At 39.3% G+C, this 20,945-nt stretch overlaps 1 protein-coding gene across 2 annotated transcripts in view; it reads right to left on the reverse strand.

Annotated features, from left to right (window-relative positions):
- otofa (otoferlin a) overlaps positions 1-20,945 on the reverse strand; it is a 52,049-nt gene that overhangs the window by 23,811 nt on the left and 7,293 nt on the right. For both annotated transcript variants that reach the window (XM_028397193.1, XM_028397195.1), the window contains exons 2-4: positions 17,363-17,451; positions 9,832-9,931; positions 6,292-6,491 (exon numbers count right to left, since the gene is read on the reverse strand). In XM_028397193.1, coding sequence (XP_028252994.1) covers positions 6,292-6,491; positions 9,832-9,931; positions 17,363-17,409 — 347 coding nt within the window. In that variant the 5' untranslated portion in view covers positions 17,410-17,451. The remainder of the gene's footprint in view (positions 1-6,291; positions 6,492-9,831; positions 9,932-17,362; positions 17,452-20,945) is intronic.

A 20,945-nucleotide genomic window follows, 5' to 3' on the forward strand; every position in this document is an offset into this window, starting at 1 on the left:
ACACTCACATCATCACATTGAATGTGAAGTGATGCACTATCAAGACGTTAAGTAATATAAAGATTAAAAGCTGCTGCTAATTTATAAAGCTGAAAGGCTCAGAAGCACTGAGAGTGTGCTGTACATGAAATGAACTGTACAGTCTGTCTGGGGGTTATTGTGTGCTAATCAATAATTCATAAAGCCATGAAAAATTGTCTCATCACACATGTACATTGCAGCAACGAATGATCAAACCGAAGCAGAATTTTCTGCTGACCTCTGGTTTTCTGGCTTCTCTTAAAATGTGGTTTCAGACCAGATCAGATCAGATCAGTGATTATCTGGGCCATAATAAGAGCTAGCAGGGCTCTCTTATAGCTACATGTAGGTCACAACGTGCATTACCATGTTCTGTGATGAAAAATTAACAGAATGTAATCCAGATTATAAAGGGGAGACCTCTCGCTGTTGCATAAGGTGGATGCTGAGGTCTCTGCTGGGACTCGCCACCCTGGTAACCCAGGAAATGGGGGGGGTGTTTGAAAGGGTTTAATTTTTAGTTCTGATATTATTACTTTCCTTTTACTGACTAATCAAAAGATCAACAGTATTACTGCTCCAAAAAGAAAGTTTTATGCAGATGACACTGTCATGTATGTTTGTCTCAAAGAGCATAAAGCTTCATAAAGCCTTTGTTTGTATGTACAAATCAAAGATTATCATGTAACACCTCTCGTTCCAGAAATGCTCCCTATTATTTGAAAGGACACACTGGAATACCAACCAAAGACCACATTACATTCTAGACATCTTTGTACTGTACTATCTTCAAATCAAATCAGCAAACTAAGGAGATTTTTATTTGAATTTTACACATCATCCTAATTTTTTCAGCCACACACAACGTTCATTTAGATTAAAATAAATGCGTAAAAGGAAGAAGAAAAAAAAGCCCAGCAGCAATTAATAATTCATAGACATATACAATGCTTTCTGCTCTGGGGCTCAGCTGAATGAAAACCAACGATCACACAGCACACACATACACACCTGTCTCTCTCTCTCTCTCTCTCTCTCTCTCTCTCTCACACACACACACACAGACTGCATGCACATTTTCTGGTGTGTTTATAGTCCAGTGGACCTGAGCCAGACAGAGATCTCGTCTCTATCCGACTGCACAGTCAAACAATGAAAAATCTCACCACAGCTCTCACTGTTCTGAAACATTATTGAACACTCTGCAGTCATCTCTTTCTCAATACTTGATTTCTTTCTCTGGAAGAGTTGCTCATCTGCTGCTCAGGACATCAAATCCTATTATTTTAGCTTTCCACTTTGACTTATGTGACTTCACCCTGTAAAACAGAACATCAATGCTCTTTACCATCCCACTGATATTGACATCTTCTCTCAGGGATTTGTGTCGCTCCTTACAAGAAAGTTAATTGATTTAGTAATTGATATTCTTTACAATGATGAAGTAAGCTCGCAGCTTCAGCCTCATTAGTGTCACATAATTAAAAGCTTATGCATGTTTAATGCATTCACACAAAAACAGTCCTGACAGTGTTCTTGGCCTACATACAGAACATTTTAAAGAGCTGAGGTCCATGATTTGTTTTCTGTGTTGGTGAGGGAAACAAAATGGAGGGGCGTGATATGACAAAATATCCACTTACCCTGTTTCTATGAATGCATGACATTTTAAAAATTCATACACACTCCAAATAGCACCGTTGCATTTTTTATTCTGTTACTGCATCAACTGAGCTAGAAGGAATTGAGGGGCCAAAATGGTCCTTTCTTCTCAATGTCCCAGATAACATTTAAGTGATTTAAGTGAAAAAATGTTTTGTCCTCTTAATCCTGCCCATACTTTTTGCACAAGCACACAGCCTAGGTGATGCAGAAACTGGGATTTATCCCCAGAGGCATGTCATCATCATCTGCTCCCTTATCAGCGCTTGGGAAAGAAGAACAGGGTGATACCTACACAATAACACAAAGGATACACATGTCAGCATTCAGACAAGCTCAGACAAGCTCAAGGTAAAAACCACTGCAAACCACAGCAAAATACCACAGTAGAGCTGGGAAAGCAGGTCCCTCTGGGGAAAACACGAAGTAACAAGCAAAGATTCAAAAGATGACGAACTACAATCCAGCTTCTGCCTGAGCAGAAGGAAACAAGCTGGAGAACAGCTGAGGAGAGGAGCCTGTCTTTCACATAATGTCAGAGCTGGTTGTGTAAATAAAACACTAAAAAATACAAACTTTATAGCACTTGAACTCTGTAAAGCCTCATCTGTGGTTAATGTTCTGATTCACTGATCTGAAGCTGTTTTGCCGACAGGTGCTTGCTGTACTTTTAAAACCTAAAACAGTGTACAGTAATGGTGTATGACAGTGTGTCAGACAACTTCTTGTGTGTATTAAACATCAAGCTGTACATGAAGCATTTTTATACTTTTGGTGTTTAAAAGATCTCCCTGTGAAATTTTTGCAGTTACTTTTTGTCATTTCCTGGAAATTGACAGCGAAAAACTGCATTTTTATTTTTTTTTATTTGTTTATTTTTTATTTAAACTTTTTTCTTGTACTCAACAGAGAACTAAATAATTTAGTAGTCGATGGGTTAAGGTCTATGTCCCCTTATATTCAACAGTTATACCCACTTATCTTGTGAATATAATATCTTAAAAGCTGTTGTTAACATGTATTGTGTGCAGAAGCACTCTTTTGCATTTACATGCTGTCTACAGTATGCGGATTCTCCACTTGTGAGAATGCTAATCTAAATTATAGCCATAAGCATAGCCAGCTAAAGTAACTACAAGTTAAATCAATCAAATCTGCTTTATTTGTCACACACACACCACTGTATATAAAGCAATGCATAGTGAGATGTTTGCAAACCCATTCCGGCATTCAAATAAATAAATAAATATGTGCAGTTGGTTGTCTACAACTGATCAGATCTAATCTACAGTGTAAGGCTCATTAGTGGCTAATTTTACAGTCAGCAACTAGAAATAAGAAGTTTTGTCTTTTGTCTTTGTCTACTGTCATGAGTTAAGTCACAAGTGCATAATTCAAGGTCTTGCTAACAGCAATGGTACCCCAAGGAAATGCCATGGTTTGAGCCAGGGCTTTTATTTTGTAGTCACTGTTTTCCCTCTTGTTTCAGGTGTCTTGACCTCCCCTTCCTTGTATATGCTACCTCCCTCCCCCGCTGATTACCTGCTCCGCCCTAATGTGCCTCACCTCTGTCCTATTGTCTTCCTGCCCTCCTTTGTATAAAGTCTATGTGCTTCCTCCCTCTTGTTGCCAGTCCAGGAAAAGTTCTTATTCAACATGGAAAACAATGCACACCAACAAAAACCAACCAACAAACAACAAATAATTCGCTGATAATACATCCTCCGGATATGATAGTTACATTTATGCTAAGGGAACATATGGAAGTATTGCCTGACAATATGCTACATTTATGCTGACGGAACATATGATTAAATTGTCCAAAGCCATCAAATCATGGGACCAATATAGCCACAAAAGTGTCGGCATTTTCTGAATGGCTGTCCTTTAGTCATGAAAGTAGACAATACGTTAATTTGGAGGCTTAATTAGAATGTGTTTATGTGAATTGGAGCAATAAAAACAGCATAAAAGAGGCACAAAATCTATATTTAGTGTTAATTTATATACGTGTGTTCCCACAGGGAGTCCCTCTGCTGTGGGCAGAACCAATGCTCTGTGATGCCACAAAATCACCACGTGAAGGTAGAGCTGTCTTTGAAGACACAACTGATGATGCCATGAATCACACAAGTGGCACTGTATATCAGCACTTGAGTAAATTATCATTTATTTTATCCGATTTGATGTTATGCAAATGGTTCCTGCATATTTCAACTGAATCTGAATAAACACAATCTCTGTGTAGGGCGGTAATATATATTAATTTATGGACAGTCTTTCAACAAGGGGTTCTGTCAGGCCATTGCACTAGTGTTAAAGAAGGATAATACTCTGATGTGCAACACCATGTAATCTCAGTGCTCCTTTATTTGCAGTTTTTGATGTCTGCAGATCAAATGACAGCTGCAGCCTCAAAGCTATTCTCTTCCTCTCTGCCACATGCACTCGCCAGCTCCACACACACCACACAGAATGTGATTTATTCATTAGAAAGGACCAACGCTCATCAAAGCTGGCTTATTGTGGCACTGCAGATAGCACAAAATGCTTCATAGTTGCTGCCATAAATCACCTGGCAGGCCAGGAGACAGTGTGGAGCAGAGGTTGTAGCAGGGGGATAGTCAGGCGCGATTTCACTCAGGTAACAGGATGAGTAGAAACTGATATGCCTTTTTAATAAGCCGCCTACAGTGTTTGACAGAAAGACTCTAGAGATATAATGAAATTAGAACCGCACTGAAAACTATAAGGAGCACACTTTCTTATACAGGAGGCGTACGTGACCTTTAGGCAGCTGCAGCGAATCAACAGAAAAAGTCAGCACTCGGTTGAGTTATTCTGTTTGTTCAAATAACTCTTTATCTCAATGTTCTCATCCTCTTATATTTTAAAGTTCTCACCTTATCATAATTAAAACTGGTAAGACACTCAGTGAGTTTTAATCATTCAGCAATCTGAAAGCTGGGATGAAAAAGACACACAAGACAACACACTCAAAGACTGAAACACCAGCAGCAGGCTACAGAAGGCTAAACTGCCTTTAAGATTCCTCCACCTCCTCCTCCTCCTCCTCCTCTGACTTCTCTTTCCTATAAGGAATGAGAAAGTCACTCCACATCACCCTCTGCACAGTCTTGACCAGGAACAGCAGAATGAACAACAGCAGCAGAGCTTCAGAAAATTTAATTCTGAAAACCAAGAGGAAACAATAGCAGCTATTTTTTTAAGTATATAACAGGTATGAATGAGCAGCTGGCAGGCTATTAAAATGTGTCCACAATGCCATTAGTCAGCCCTGGTGTGAGGCAGATTAGAGTGGGATTTGTTGGCTAGACTTGATGTTATTGGCACTTTCACAGTAACTCCTAAACTTATTTTCCCCTGAGACAAAAGCACCCTACAACACCATATACAATCTGACTATTTGCTACCATGGCAACAAGGTCTCCTTGACTTAAAGGATGGTATGTTGTATGAGAAAAAATCTGACATTTTGGTACATTTTATCTTGATTCACAGTATTTCTCACCAGCTGAACTTTCATTTTTCTTTGACGACCAAATCTAAATAATGTATTTGTATTTGTTACATAACACCTGTGGGATGCTCTGAAACTTACATTAGTCAACTTTTCTTGTTTTCTTTAGGCTGTTTTCAACATTTAAAAAAAAAAAAATCTTATGCAGCATAACCGAGGTGTTATGTTCAGTGTCAACACACAAAAACATGTGCACAGCAGCGTTTATACAAGCATCCATTCAAAATGCAGCATAATGATGGGATTAGGGGTCTGGCTGTGCAGATATGGTCTCTGTAGAAATCAATACAACCCACTACAGATTATTTCACATTGAATTCAGCAAGAACACAACAATGAAACCATAGAGGAGGACTGAGGCAGAGAACAGTCTGCAGAGACTTTTTCACACTAAATCTAGGTGCAGCCTTGGGTTATTTGACTGAAATACATAAATAAACTTCAAAATTTGCTCAGCATGATTTTTCCTTTTTAATTTTAGTGCAAGTGTTAACAAAGAAAAACATTCTCACAGTGCCACTGAACCGTTCCTCCGTACTGATAATAAGAATGTTCTCAACTTTTGTTCCGATGAATCTGATGTGCATTGATTGTCTGCTCAGCCAAAATCATTCTCTTTTATGATTTTTTAATGAGATCTTCTAATTGATTCATATGTAACTGCTTAACAGCACCTCTTCTTTCATTAAACACCATTTACCATGGCCACAGACACACCAAACCTAGAAATTAGTTGTAAACTGTCTCCTGAAGTGTGCATCTATGTTTTTTTTGTGGCTTTGACGAGATGCTATGTATTTCCCTCTGTAACACTGACAGATGTTACACCAGCTGGGCAGCATGAGGCCCAATAAATGTGAGAAACCCATCTGTTAAACTGAACTTGATCAAGTTGTGCCTCACCAATATGTGTCTCAGAGGAATTGTTACTGGTAATGGCCTCTAGAAAGCAGCACAGCATTTTAGTTTTTTTGCAATTATGGCTCAAACAAATGAATATTCAAAGGTAATTCTCACAGCCCCGTTCACTGTGCTGTAATGCAGGAAAGTCTGAATGCTTGACTCACTTTCTGAAAGTCGGTATGGATCCCTGCAAAGACCGTCCGTGGGAAGTTCCGGATCCGTGGCTCTGTCCTGACAGCAAGCTGTCTGTTTCGAAGGCAAACATCCCATCACGGTCATCAGGAACATCCAGAAACTCTCCATCGCTCCACGCGCCCACTGTGCCATCCATCGGCTGGTACCTGATCTCTATGGTAACGCTGGTCTTTAAAAGGAAAGGAACGGAAAGTCGATGAAAGTGAGGTCATTCATGTGTTATTTAGTTTAAACCATTTAAACTATGGTAATTCAGATCAGTTAATGAGGAATACAATCAAAACACAATTACTGTGTTAACACTTTGCTTGCTTGAGGTTTTAACAGTAAGGCCACTATTATTTTAACCGTTACAAGCACCCTAGAATTGATTTGTGTTAAACAGAAGTTTTGTTTGAATATCTCAACAATAATGGTGCCTAAATACACAGTTGTGGTCAAAGAGTGAAATTAAAGCAGTATTTGTTGCGTCTCCTGTGACAACAAGGATGCTTGTTCTTGAGGGAACCACCACCATTTTATACTCATGCAGAGAAAACATTTCAATAGATGTAAAATTAATAAACATCTCCAAGTACAGGATGAGTCGCCGGGGTTATTTTTATTCATTATGATGACAAACTGCAGAACACTATTAGGAATACATGGCTTTTGGTGTAATTGTTTGCACAGATGCTGAAATATATACCTGCAGACATATAGTGTTATTCATATCACGGTGGATTTTCTTATTTGGAGAAAACACAGCCAGCAGCTTATAAGGCTTAATTTTAGCAGTCTATTTAATTGTGAACAGAAAAAAAGCTTCTAGCGTTGCCATTGCCGGCTTATAAATCATCTTGTCGCCTTGGTATTTGCAGGAAGAATTCAGAGTGACACTAACAGTTTGTTTGAGGCTGTCCAGAAACATATGAGGCACCGTAGTTTGTCTTTAGTGTCCTCTGGGCAGCTGTCTTGGTGCAAATATGATCCTCCTGACAATAACTTGATATTTATTACAGAGAGGCCAATTTATTCTGCTGACAAAGATAAATGAGGAACAAAACCACATGTGGGTCTCCAAGTCTCTCCGTGTCCCTCTGCCTTCCTTACATTCTCACTGTGAGGAGTTAGATTTGTTACTATGGTAACCAACCCGGAGCAGTGTTGTAAGTAAGTGTTGCTCTCCGATTATGGCTGGTTTAGTTTTACCAGTTTCTTGCTACAGGGATTTAGAGTAATGAAATTGTGTGTGTGTGTGTGCTTGAGGTGTGCTGAGCAGCTTTTCTGCACATATGTCAGGGGATGTGTGTGCATGTGTGTGAAGCCAAAGCACTCCCTATGGTGTGTTTTATCATCTCAAAAACGTCACGTCAGCACTTGGAGCTCCTGTGTGCACCCTGGGGTGGTTTAAAACCCCACACTGTCATTCCCCCTCATTGTGCTGCCCTCATTTCCACATTCATGCTCTGACTGATTATATATTCACCTCCAAATCAGCCTCACCATTGCTCTCTGTTGAGCTGTTCTGAATCCAATTTCTGATGGAGGATGTCTGGATTAATGTCAACGACGTGAGTAGTAATGTGCTGATGTTGCTAATAGACTATTTCCATCAGTTGCTTGTTGATGTACCAGATCTTCCATGCTGGTGTCTTTATAGGCCAAATGATGGCTGTTTTGTCTGCTATGGCCACCGCCACAGGCAGAATACAAGATTGATTTCTCCATTTAGTGTCCCCCTGTTTATATGTGAATGCATTTTGTGGCTAATACAATTCATTTCAATTCTACTACTGGAAGGTAATCCAATGATTTGCCAACTATAAACAGCTTAATTTTGGCTTCTGGCATCCAATGTGTTTTTTCTCATTAATTTCCTTTTTAAACCAGGTATTTGGAAGGAAACACCCCTTCTCATCTTCATCAGATTTCTTTAGTGAAGCTCTATGATGTAATCACCATTTCTTCGGTATGGTGTTCTTGAACATCTTCTGGTAGTGTCTTTTGTATTTAAACATTTAAATATGTATAAAATATTGGTTTTAACTGAAAAGTTGGTCACTTGGGAAATAGGTGTAAACACAGTTTAAATCAGGTTTACGCAGTCATGGTGAAAATAAGTTCATACTGATTTACATTAAGCATTCAGGTCAGTTGTGTGCAACACAGCATTCATTTGGAGCCATTCCATATATTTATTCTGCTTTCAGCTCTATTTACCCTGACAAGCTATGCATGTTATCTGCTATTTCCTGCTCACTAGTTAGCATGAATGGGTTTATATAAACTTCACTCCTACTCTCAGGACCGGAGTGGGCCAGCTAGCTCTTTACAATGCCTTTTTATTGGGTAAACGTTCAGGTATGTTGGTAAGTTAACAGAAAAGAATAGAATAAAGATAATCACCACTGACTGTTCTGTTAATATATTTAATTTTACCGCTCCAGTCAGAAAAGATGACTCGTGGGCCCAACTTAAACATTTAGGAGGGAGGAATTCCCTCAGATGGTAGAACCCATCTAATCTACTGCGATGTAGTTGATGTGCTGTCAGATGAATGGACAATGAATGCAAGAAGAAGAAGACTAGATAAGAGACTGATCGGTGTCAACATTGACCCACCTAACTGGCCCAAACTTGAGACTGGCATGAGCCGGTGTTGTGCCAAAAAGTTTAAAGCTGCATCAAAGAGTGCCTGTAGTTTGCACTACAGCTGTTTGGTGTTATGCAACTAGTCCATTTATGCCTGGTAACACATCTTTAAAAGGTCAATACAGCTCATGAACTGCATTTTCCACCTGCCAAAAAGAGACTAAAACCTCTACAGAGTGCCAGAGTGGTTATATCTTCTTCAGAATTGCTTGAAGTCATTCTTGACTGTGATATTTAACAGATTACCATCCAATCAACCCATCTGTACCTGTTAACACAACTTTAAAGGGCCAATACAACACACAAAGCATTGTTTTCCACCTGCCAAAAGGTGATTAAGGCCTCTAGAGAGTGTCTGAATGGTGATTTCTGCCTCACAATTACTTTATTGACCCTTTAAAGGGGTCTTCATTGGTATAAAGGGGCTGGCTGGATGATAATCTGTTAAATATCACAGACAAGAATGAATTCAGTTGAAGACAGAACTAAGCTCAGGAGCACACTTTATTGGCAGTAATCTTTTTTCATAACCACACAAGCAAGCAAGCTTGTGTCATTAACAGCCTCTTTTGCTGCAAAATTAAAGATTTTATTAGACACAGCAGCCTCAGAAATCCTATGAGTATGACAAACTGCAACGTTTCCTGGACACTGCTGTGACCATTTCCGTTTCACAAACTTTACCATTTCACAAAGTAATGTTGCTATAACCGCAGACATGAAGTTACAAGTATGTTTGCGCTCTTAGCAGTGAGCTATTAGGCTGCTAGCATTACCAGAGAGACAATCCTATAGCACTACAACAGTTTTTTTTAAATCATTTAGAGCTGCTGCACAGTTTTCCTACACCCTCTCCAGTGTGAGAGCCTACCTACCTTTATAGACGTGTTGTTGTCATCAATGAGCGTGTCGGTCAGCTGTAGGTGTCCCTCTTCAGCCACCTTCTGAAGCACCATACAGAAAGTCCCAACCAGTCTGCAGGAAAACACCAACAGGGAGCCACACATTACAGCAATCAATACAATCAATACAACAGTATTGTGTGTTTTTATGTCCTTTGTTCCTCCTCTGCTGAACATCTGTTCATCTCTGTGTGAATCTAACATCACATTTATATTATATATATTATATAGATACTGACATACAGTAGGTTTTTATTCACCTTTATTCATCTGTTTATCAACTTATCAGAGTGTGAGTGGCAGAGGTGTGTGTAGACTGTTTAATGGGGATGGCTACAGCTTTCAGTACAGTACATTGCACCCCAGAAGAAGAGTAGACCGCTTACACACACATGCACACACTAACCTAACTGGATATTACAACAATGACCTTTCAGTGAATTCTGTAACATGTTTTTATATATTTCAGCTGCAGACATCAATACCCAGTAACTCCTCTTACATTTTCTTCCATGCCACAAAGGAAAAGTAACTGACACATGCATTCTTCCTCCTCACACATTGACGAAAGGTCATTCTTTACTTTTCCTTCCAAAGTTAGCTGTTTCTTGAAGTTTGCAAGAAAAAACTTCTTTATAAACTTTCTTTGAAAACTAAAGCTGAAGGCAGCGGAGGCTGCCTTAGATTCAACCAGAGCATTTCTGACTTATTTTATAAACAGATGTAAACTTTTTCTTTTGCAATAAGAAATGATCTACAATAAATCAAACAACCTAATAATATGAAAAACAGACATCTCATTCAGGCTAATGCTTTTCATTCAAAAAATCGTAATCTTAGATAGATAAACGACAGACATATCATGGTGAATAATTTAGAACATGCAGCACAGTCTGACCCACAACTATATTGTGGTCACTTGCTATATTCACACAAACCACACAGATTAAAATTGCACATCTGATCTGCCAGTTAGACTGGTAGTCACACGAATCATCAGGAGAACCATTAGGAAGAAGAGACACTCAAAACACCAGGCTGGATATGAGTCCACAGGGAGAGATAATATCATTAAACAAGTATGCACACGTGCGCGTACACACAGCACATGCACACACAAAGGAAATCTGCAGGGATCACAGCTAACAATGTGAACAGGTAATTTACATTCGCATGAGAATGAATGAGTATAGTACACACAAACAAACACACGGAAGCTCACCATGAAACAATACTACCTATCTCATTAAATGTATGAACAAAGAATGACAACAGGCAGCACGCAGCTACTTAGAAGTGAGCAAATAAATGTCATACACTGCTTAGTAGCTGTTATTGTTCTTTTCTTCTACCTAAATTAATTTATCTTTCCCCCTTTGCCTGTCCTCTTTCCTGTGGAGCCTGTGCTGATGAACACAGCCTACAGTAGAAAGTGGGGCTACACTTGTCAGCAGAGCTTCAAAACTTAATAATGAGGTCAATTTCCAGACTTCACTTTGAATCCCAAGTCTTAAAAGTAAAAGTATATGCTCCCCCCCTCAGGCGCTGGCTCATGCTTTCACTGTGAAGGTGTAAAGCTGTTATACTCCCTAATGTATTATGCCATGCTGCAGGAAGAAAAAAAAATCTGCAAGGATACTAATGTTTTCCAGAGAAAACTTTTTCTTCGAAAAGAAATAGACATTTCTGCAGCAGCACCACTGAAAACCTGCTGCAGTACAGCCTACTGTTTCCTTCCCTGGACGTGGCTGATCAATATGTCCAGGGCTACAAATGGCCCGTCATTTCCTTTCAGCCATTGTAACGTGTGTACAAGTGTTGAATAATTGAACTGAGCGAGGCCTATCATGTTCTGGCTCACTTTTTAGCACTTCAAAAGGTGCCATTCATTATTGATTGAAGTTCTGCAAAACAATTTACTTTCATCTGCTCCATAATTCAAAGCTCCCTTCCCTTTCAATCTGTATTATTTTTCTTCTAGTTTCTTAAGCAAATCGAGGCGTGACCATGATGAAATATGTCTCAGGTGAACTTGAGGAGGAGATGAGCACAGCTTTGAAATGTAAAATATTCCTTTAAGTCAAACAGAGTGGTTCTCAAGGTTGCGCTAATCCAGTACGGCTGCTGGGAACTCAGCTGGAGGACAGCAAATGGAAATGTTACAGCTGACAGGTGTACGTGTGCGATTTGGCATTTATGAGCAACCTCTGCCAAGCATGGCCAGCGCTGCAAGTCTCACTTTGGTGTTCAAAGATAAATATCTATTGATCCATATAGACGCAATCAATACACCACTATGTCTCCTTTTAACACACACACAGAACATCGTAATATCACACACAAATATATATCGATATCACACACATCGACACACAAAGAGAGAGATCATCGTAATAGAATTCTTTTGACCAAAAAAAGCTATTAAGCCTTCACATTTTAGCCTTTATTGTCAGGATGTCAATCTATCTGTGGCGCTGTGGTTTACTTGCTCTTATTGCTGCAGGCAGAGTGAAGCTTCACAGCAGCTGTGTGCCATTGTAGTGCTAAACAAACACAAAGACTCATATGTAAATACAATATGGCCTAGGATTGTTTTATTAAAATCGCTTCAAGTGGAAAGAGGGATAATAGGCATTAATCAACAAGTCTTCACAGAAACGCACCACATTTGGTTGATAATACAGCTCCCAGATATGACACATGTTTATGCTAAGAGAACATATAGACAGAGTGGCTGACATATAACATTATGGCTACGTTCAGACTGCAAGCTAAAGTGACCCAAATCCATTTTCCAATTTCACCAAAAAATCCAATTTGGGCATTAAGACCTACAGTCTGAACGTAGCCTATGTTACATTTATGCTAATTACCCATATGATTGTTTTGTCCAACTGATAGAGCTGCAAATGTCTACATTAGAATTTAGTTTGGGGACATGCAATGGTGAGGTTCAGTAAGGAGTCTAAGGTTCGAGTCCCCCTAATACTGTGTGCTGTTTTGTTTTTACCTGCTGTTGTACCTGCCTACGCATTAAAGGCTTAATTAAAGATCATCTTTCACCATCCTCCATTTTACAAGGAAGGAAAACTATTCTCTAGTCTGGAGGAGCTTGGGGCTATAAAAACTTTACCTTAAGTGGGAAAGAATAAAAAAAATGTGATATATGGTTCATATCAGGAGCAGCTAACACTGCCCTATAGAGCCAAGGTGGGATTGCTCTGAGAGGCGCCATAGCTGAGCCACAGATTTACATTACTGTGGGTAACTCATAACCACACTTAAAAGATAAACAGGAATCTGAGAAGGGAAAAAAAAAGATTTAGTGTTGAAATCAGGACAGGAGAAGACATGTGAGCAAAGAGCAGCTTTGTGTAAACACTCTTATCTCACTACAGACTGGCTGTCATAAAACTCAAAGACAATTTTAAAGATAAAGCAGGGTGAAATCACATTAAAACATGAAACATAAGGTAATACAATAAAAGCATTTTAAACGTTGCATTATGCTGTTTCAAAGAATTTTAAAACAAGCATTCTTTGTAATGGATGAGTCTTAAACAGTGTTTAGAATTCAAGGCTGAATGTATCATCACTCATTTAATGATAAGCTTATAATCAGAGGGATTTGTGGACAGCTGTGTCATCAACCCCACATGGATTCATCTCCTATCTCCCATCCAACATAAATACATAACAGCACAACAGCACCTTGATGGAAGATATTTCATTTATGCTGACACAGTGGGATGATTCTACCAGAAGCATTCATGTAATATCCTGTGCAATGAGTCTTGTAATTACAGGAGGAAATAACACTTTAATTCTGCTGCATGATAAAAGCATGCTGCAATCTAACCTGTTAAAATGTACCAGTGTAAATAAAGCATTCTTACATCTCTCTCATGTTATGCTGTTGTTGTATGAGCTTTATGCCTGAACTAGTGCACTATTTTTTACTTAACAACAAAGCTTCCAGGCTCCAGTTTGAACACATTGGCCATTCATGCTTTTGGGAATTGGATTTTGAGACACTTCTATTTTAACCTATCACTGCATAACACTACAGTCTAAGTTACATCACTTCACATCTCTTCCATGCCAGCCACATGTAGTCAGAAATCACAGCCTTTTGCACAGAGCAGGAGACTGTTAGATGTGTTATCATTACAGAAATGTAACTACATGTGGTGACAACATCTGTGACTGCTCTACTTCTCTCTCTGTGCATTTTCAGCTGCTGGACACTGGGATCATGCTGCATCTAAAGGTAATAATAGATAATAAAATCATCAAACCATCTATGTCTCTCATTGGCTGGATGTTGTTCCTGAGTTCACTGATGCTTATTAGCATGCTTATCAATAATATAACAATGTAATATAAAAATGGTATGTTTACTGAAAGATGGATTACACTGCGTCAAAAGTTTCTTTCTTTTTTGTTTATTCTTGCTGATGACCTCTGGTCCTCTGCAGGGAGCCTGTGTGTTGGCATCCTGACTGGATCACCAGACTGGTCTCTGTCTATTGAATTAGAGCGGCTATGTTTTTTCTCAGAGAGGAGGGATGAGTGACCCTTGATGGTCAGGGGAATGGAGCCTCTGAGAAGAACTAGCCAGTGCCATGTTTTTAATGATCAGCATACTTGATCTAAAAATGAAAATCTTTTTTTCTGATCCTCAGGTTAAAGCCGCTGATTCATGTAGCCTCCTCTCTGTCTCACTAACACACACACACACAGTGAACTCTGTGATGTGCAGAATATGAAAGTATATCTCTCTGAGCCATGGGGGAAAACAAACAGTATGGTCTATATGCCACTGCAGCACAGAGCCCATCACACCCTCCTCTGCCTCCTCTTGTGCTGTGGTAATGTGATCGCACTTGTGGTCGCAGTGGTGTGACACGCTGTCCTTACACTGTGTTGGTACCTGCATTGATGCAGTAGATCAGTTACCCTGGTAATAATGCGACTGTGGACATATGGAGCGGGTGTGAGAACAACACAAGCAACGACTCATCCTGAATTATTTACCCATTTAAATGTGTGGCCGTGCTAATGTGAGTGTCTTTGCATGCATGAGTAACTGTGTGTGTGCAGACACATTAGCCTTGATGTAGAGTTTGCTTTTTTTTAATAGATCTGCATGTTGACAGATGAAAAAAGTCCTCCCCCCATGTTTCCAACTCCATGAATCCTGGCTCTCATTGTATCATTGAGTGTCAGCTGTTTGGATTTTCCACAACAAAATGATAATATTCACAATGACATTGTAGCCTGGTTTCAATCTTGTCAGTGGTGCTTTGAGCCAAATGCTAATGTGAACATGCTAACATGCTGTTAAGGCATGTAGGGCTAATTAATTATCTGGGGCAATGTACAATATAGGACTGAAAGTGACTGACAGACACTGACACCATGAGAGCCAGCTGTGACAGAAAATTGCTTATATGAGCGCAGTGCCATACGAGTAATATGCAGAAGAGTGGAAAGAAATTGTAGTTCAGGTCTGACTGATCAGGTTAGTCATGGTTTAAACTCATTGTCAGCTATCCTGAACTTGCTGGATATATAAATCCACACACGTGGCTGTGAAATGTTCTCTTTGTCTATTTCCATTTTTTCTCTTGGCACCAGAGAAAATCCTGATGACAGGGAGATGCTGCCTTGATGTAGAACTGATAGAGCATCTCTGCACACCTGTCAGCAGAGTTTATCTGTGCGTCATATTTCTAAGTGCATAGGGAGCCTGTCAGCAGCCAACAGAACATGCATTTACACACGACTATCTACACAGACATGATCAGATCACACGGATAAAGGCAGTGACACATACACATGCATTACCACCTACATGCACGCGGAGACAGGCGTGATAAAGGTTCTAATGACTGCGTGGGCGATGAACCGTTTCATCAGCCTGAATGGGACCGTATGGGACATCAATCTGTCCAACATACAGCACAGCAGCTATAACAGGCTGATCGGATTTTATTATTGCTGCTGCATTAGCAAAATTCCCCAGCTTGGGGTGACTACAGTATTTCTATTCTATTCTATTCTCTATTCTCTCTCTATTCTCACAGCTTTTCAGACCTCTACATATCAGCCTGGGAGGCTACAGTGCAAAAACACCTCAACAGGGAAACAAAAGAAAGTAGATGAGGAATGGAGGAGGAGGAGGAGGAGGAGGAGGAGGGGGGCGGGGCAATTATAAATTAGCTAATTTCCACACATGGACCTGCACAAAATATTTCTCATTCCCATCTACACAAATAGGCTTTTGCTCCAACTGTGTCTGAATGAGATGCATGCAGACAGCAGAAAGTGTTTCTGTTCATACAAACTGTTAAAAAACGGGTTATAATATATATATATATATATATATATATATATATATATATATATATTATAACCCCTCTTAAGAACTGTCCTCTCTGTCAAATCACATACATAGCTACACATTTAACTGAGTGACCCTGTAAGCATTGCTCTACACAAGTGAGGATGCAGTACGCACAAGCTATAACCTGTAATGTTTTTGCACCCACACCTGTGAAAGCATCAAGGCAAAAGTGACGTTCAGACTTTATAAAAAGGGATTGGTAATGCCCACGTAATGGGAGAAGGATACACAAGTTTATCAAAAAGCTTCCAAAGGGTGCGAGAGGTGTTTTGAAGAAGTCAAACAGACAAACTTTTCAAAGACTTTGGAATGAAAACCAGAGAGATGTGTGTCTAAAAACTCTACAAAAACTACCAAGACATGAGTGAATGATTTAGTCTGGAACTGAAGCGTGTCCAATTTTGTGTCCAATGAGTGTAGAATGATGACTCTAATGCCATGATTTTGGCTTTATGTGGACTTATTTGAGCAAAGTACTATACTTTACAACTATACAAACAACTGGAAACAGCAGAGGCATTGACTCCAGTGGCCTGGAGAACGAAGTCAAAGCTAGCAGCCATTGTCGTTGTCCACATTTCTTATAGTGTTGTCATGGCATCCTACCCTGGGTGTGTAGAAACATATATTTATCAAGAGTGGGCGTGACTGTGACACAGATAAATAAATTTTAGTCTGCTTGTGATTATTCTAATTATCTTCAACACAGCAGTACTCTATGACAACATAATTAAGGGGAGGGATTGGATGAATGTGAATTACTACTGCACGCTGTGTTTTTCATGATGTGATCTTGTGGGGGGTGTAAAAACTCTAATGCTCCTGATGCACACCTCACTCACAGCCAGCTCTGTGGATTGCAGTCTGTTACACAAACAATTGAGTCAATTTAGAGGGATCTCTTTGGGGAATTCAAGCTCATTCCCCTTTAGCTGAGAAACACGCACTGTGTGTCAGACTCAATTGGTCACAGGCGGTGACAGGAAGGCATGAAGGGTGCGGAAACCAGAAACTCTGGTTACTCTGAAATTCTGTTTGATGTTGGAAGATGTGGTAAATTAGGAAAACGTCACAGTAGCAGCTGCTAAATATTACCTGTTGGAGAAGACTTTGCTGTAATTGTACACTTGGATTTCCAACATCTCGTTTCCATCTAGCCTGCTGGCAATGGGCCATCGAAATGTCTGGAACAGAGACAGAACATAAAGAGTTAAGACTGACCAAAACTCAAAATCTTTTTGGAAATTGCAGATGCTGCTGGAGAGGGACCACCCAGCTTGTTATCAGCACATAGTTGAAAAGGTAGCATCTGAGAGGACAGAGGCAGCTGATCTACAGCAAATTCTTATATTGTCTTTGTACTATTTTTAATTAAATATGAATTGCCTATAATTGTGTTTTACACAGAACGCTTTCTGTTTATACATTTCATGCTAAGCTAGGTACATGACTGCAACATTTATTTTCTTCTTAAACCTTCAGCATGAAAACAAAAAAACATCCTTATATCCGCATACATCAATAACTCTGAAGTATCCTTCAGTTTAAGAGCCCCTATGAGCTACAGAGGTTGCTGCTCTGAGGGGAATAAAACATTAGAATGTTTTATTTATCAGCAAAAACATCTCCGGGTTATGTAGCACTGAGCAAGAATATTGATAGCTTTTTTTTTTTTTTTTTTTGCTAGGAGGTAAAACAAGAAATGTAAGAGTCGAGCAAGTAAGTCTAATATATTCTTTCATCCCTGAGCAAAAGTGTAAAAAAAAGCTCTGAACAGTAAACTTCTTTCTTTGGTGTTGTAGATTAATTATGAATGATTAATTATGCTTTGAATAAAATAGATTTTAGGAAATAATTAATTAGAAGATAATAGGACATACAATAAACAAGTGTTATGTGACATGATCTGTCATCTTATTTATGTTCTCAACATCCAAAGAGATTCAGCTCGACAAATTAAGGCTATAATATAAATGGCTTCTCGTGGGATTAATGAACTGTGTTGACTGCCAAATCAATCAAAATTGCATAATTTCCAATTGGCACCGGTGTATTTGTCTGGCTCATCAATAGATACTGTTTCTAAAACCGCTATTGACTGATATTTGCACGGTCAATTTTAAAACAGGAGTAATTAATAATTGAAGGAAGTACAATGATCACTCATGGTGGAAGCCAATATATCCATGTTGATGATAACTGTCATTAAATCAAGGTTAAAATCAAATATTGATATCTTAGTATAGTAAGTCTTTGGTTGCAGTGCTGATGCCACTTACACTGTTGGTCAGTTTTATAGTGGTGCAGATTAGCTCGCTAGTGTGGAGGTGTTTAAGATTCTGTGTGAGTAGGAAACACTAGGAGACACTTTAGGCTGCAGGACATGCCGATCCGCATTACCTGCTAAGGGGCTCACCCACATTCACATCCACAGAGAGTAATTTGCAGTTAGCTTGCTAGCCCTGAGGTGGGAAATGTTCAATTAAAGGTCGACCATCATGTTTAAATTAGGCTAGGACATTTTCTCCTGGTTGTTTGTTATTCAAAGAAGGACAAAGAGTCCAAACACTCTACCACATGTGAGAAATTCTTTCAGTTTCAGTAATTCTGGAAATGTGCTACAGATGACAAATTGGAAACCAAACTTTCTTTACCCTCTCAAACTTCTAATTAAAGCAAACTTTAGCAGGAAATAAGGGAAACCTAAATCTCTTAAGGTCTGTCACTGCTGGATTTACATTAAAAGAGGGAATTACTCATTATAATTAAGCTCTATACTTAAGGGACTGGTTTTGTTAATTCTAAAATATTCAGTGATTAGTGTAATAAGGAAAGTATAATAGATGTGCTAAAAGCAATCCCTGTTCACAGCTCCCATTAGAGGCATCACAGTGCATTTAGTGATGTAGATCCCTTAGCCGCACAATTAAGTACAGAAACAGAGGTTAGAAACATGATGAATTTAAATGTTGGTTCAGAGTTAACTGCAGTACATTATGATGAAAAAGAGGTTGTGTGAGGGCAGAGGGAAAAGGGTTGGACAGGTGATTTAAAACTCATTCACCACCAGCTGATATTGGCCTCTCATTCAGGAGAACGCTGCAGGCTGTCAGGCATGAGATCCATCAGGACAGTCCCATTACTGAACCCTGTGGTTCCCACCTGCTACTGTTAGAATCTGTGGTCATGCACATGTATGTGTGCACTGCATTATACCATCAGCCTGTCCTCTCTGCCCTGAGGATGAACTGTCTGTCAGCCAAGCGAGGCCGGTCCTGCTGCTTCTTTTCTTTGTCCCCCTCCCCTTCCCCTCCTGTACCCACATCCTGCAAACATCCTCAAAGGCCTCAGCTGAGATCATGGCTAATACTGTCGTACCACATCTCATTTACTGCTAAATCTCCTGCTCTGTGTTTGAGCAGCCCAGAGAGAGAGAGGGAGAGAGAGAGAGGAAGGAGGCCCCAGCATGGTGTTAATGTTGCACAGATGACAGCACACACTATGCTAATGGAGGAACTAAAGCCTAATACACACATACCAGCACAGAACACACACAACAATATGACCACGTTTTGTTTATCCAACACTGGGACAGCCATGTATATTTTCCTCAGAGTAAGAGAACCAATCACGATCAGGTGGAATTCAGTTTAAAAATAATAATAATAACATGCACTAAAATGTCTTTAATTTTCAGCATAACCATTACCATAGCTCCAACAATTGGGTAAAGTATTTACATTTGTCTAGTTAAGATAAAGTTAAACTAAAATATGTCCTATTTTCTGAGAACAAACCTTTAAGGAGGAAGTAAGACATGCTCCTACTTCCTGCCAGGTACTTTATGTCTGCACTCAAATTTCCTGTTGTTAGCTCTATTTATTTATTTAACAGGTACAATAAACAGGATGTGACTCAGCCAAATGTTTCATTTTAATTTTTAAATTTAAACACACAATGGCACCCCGGTGAATAGATGCAAGTACCTGTACGAGACACTGACTATTTTTGATTCAGTGTTGCCATGGTTATGACAATAAAACATTTATGAGATGACTGTAATGTTTTTAATGTGACCAGCACTGATAGAGAACTTTCTCATGAGGCTTTAAGGCTGCTGGAGACAAATGCTGTCTTTTGTTTTGTTTTTCTGGACCAATGGTGAAGCAGCAGATGATGGAGTGATGTTTTGACAAAGGATGAAGCATGATAATAATACCCATATCAAAATCAATAAAGCCTTTGGACATTTTCTTTTATTGTTTTTGTATTTCACTCAGGTACACTGAAGCTGCCAGGAGGTTTGTTTGACAATAGTTAGTTCACAGCAGAAATAAAGATGTTTACAGAATAAAAGAAATCAGTGTATTAGTCAGTCTATTACAACAAATGGTGAATTTTTGTATAACTCACATATATTAATGCTGAAAGTTATGCATGACCTCTGTGTCACTATGAGTGACAGGTAGGTGCTGTCTTGGATAACAAGCTACTTATTGTAGATTCTCTGACTCGACTTTTATGTTGCAAATGTTTGTTGTGCTGGTAAGAAATAAGCAAAGAAAGAATAAGTATTATAATGTAATGTAATGTTATGTTGTTGTGTATTAGTGCAGCTCTGCACAGCTCAAATTGGAGTTGTCAAACCTCTAACACTGACTGATATGAAAGTGCTGCA

This window comes from Parambassis ranga, chromosome 24 (genome assembly GCF_900634625.1).
Source record: "Parambassis ranga chromosome 24, fParRan2.1, whole genome shotgun sequence".
NCBI classification, from domain to species: domain Eukaryota; kingdom Metazoa; phylum Chordata; class Actinopteri; family Ambassidae; genus Parambassis; species Parambassis ranga.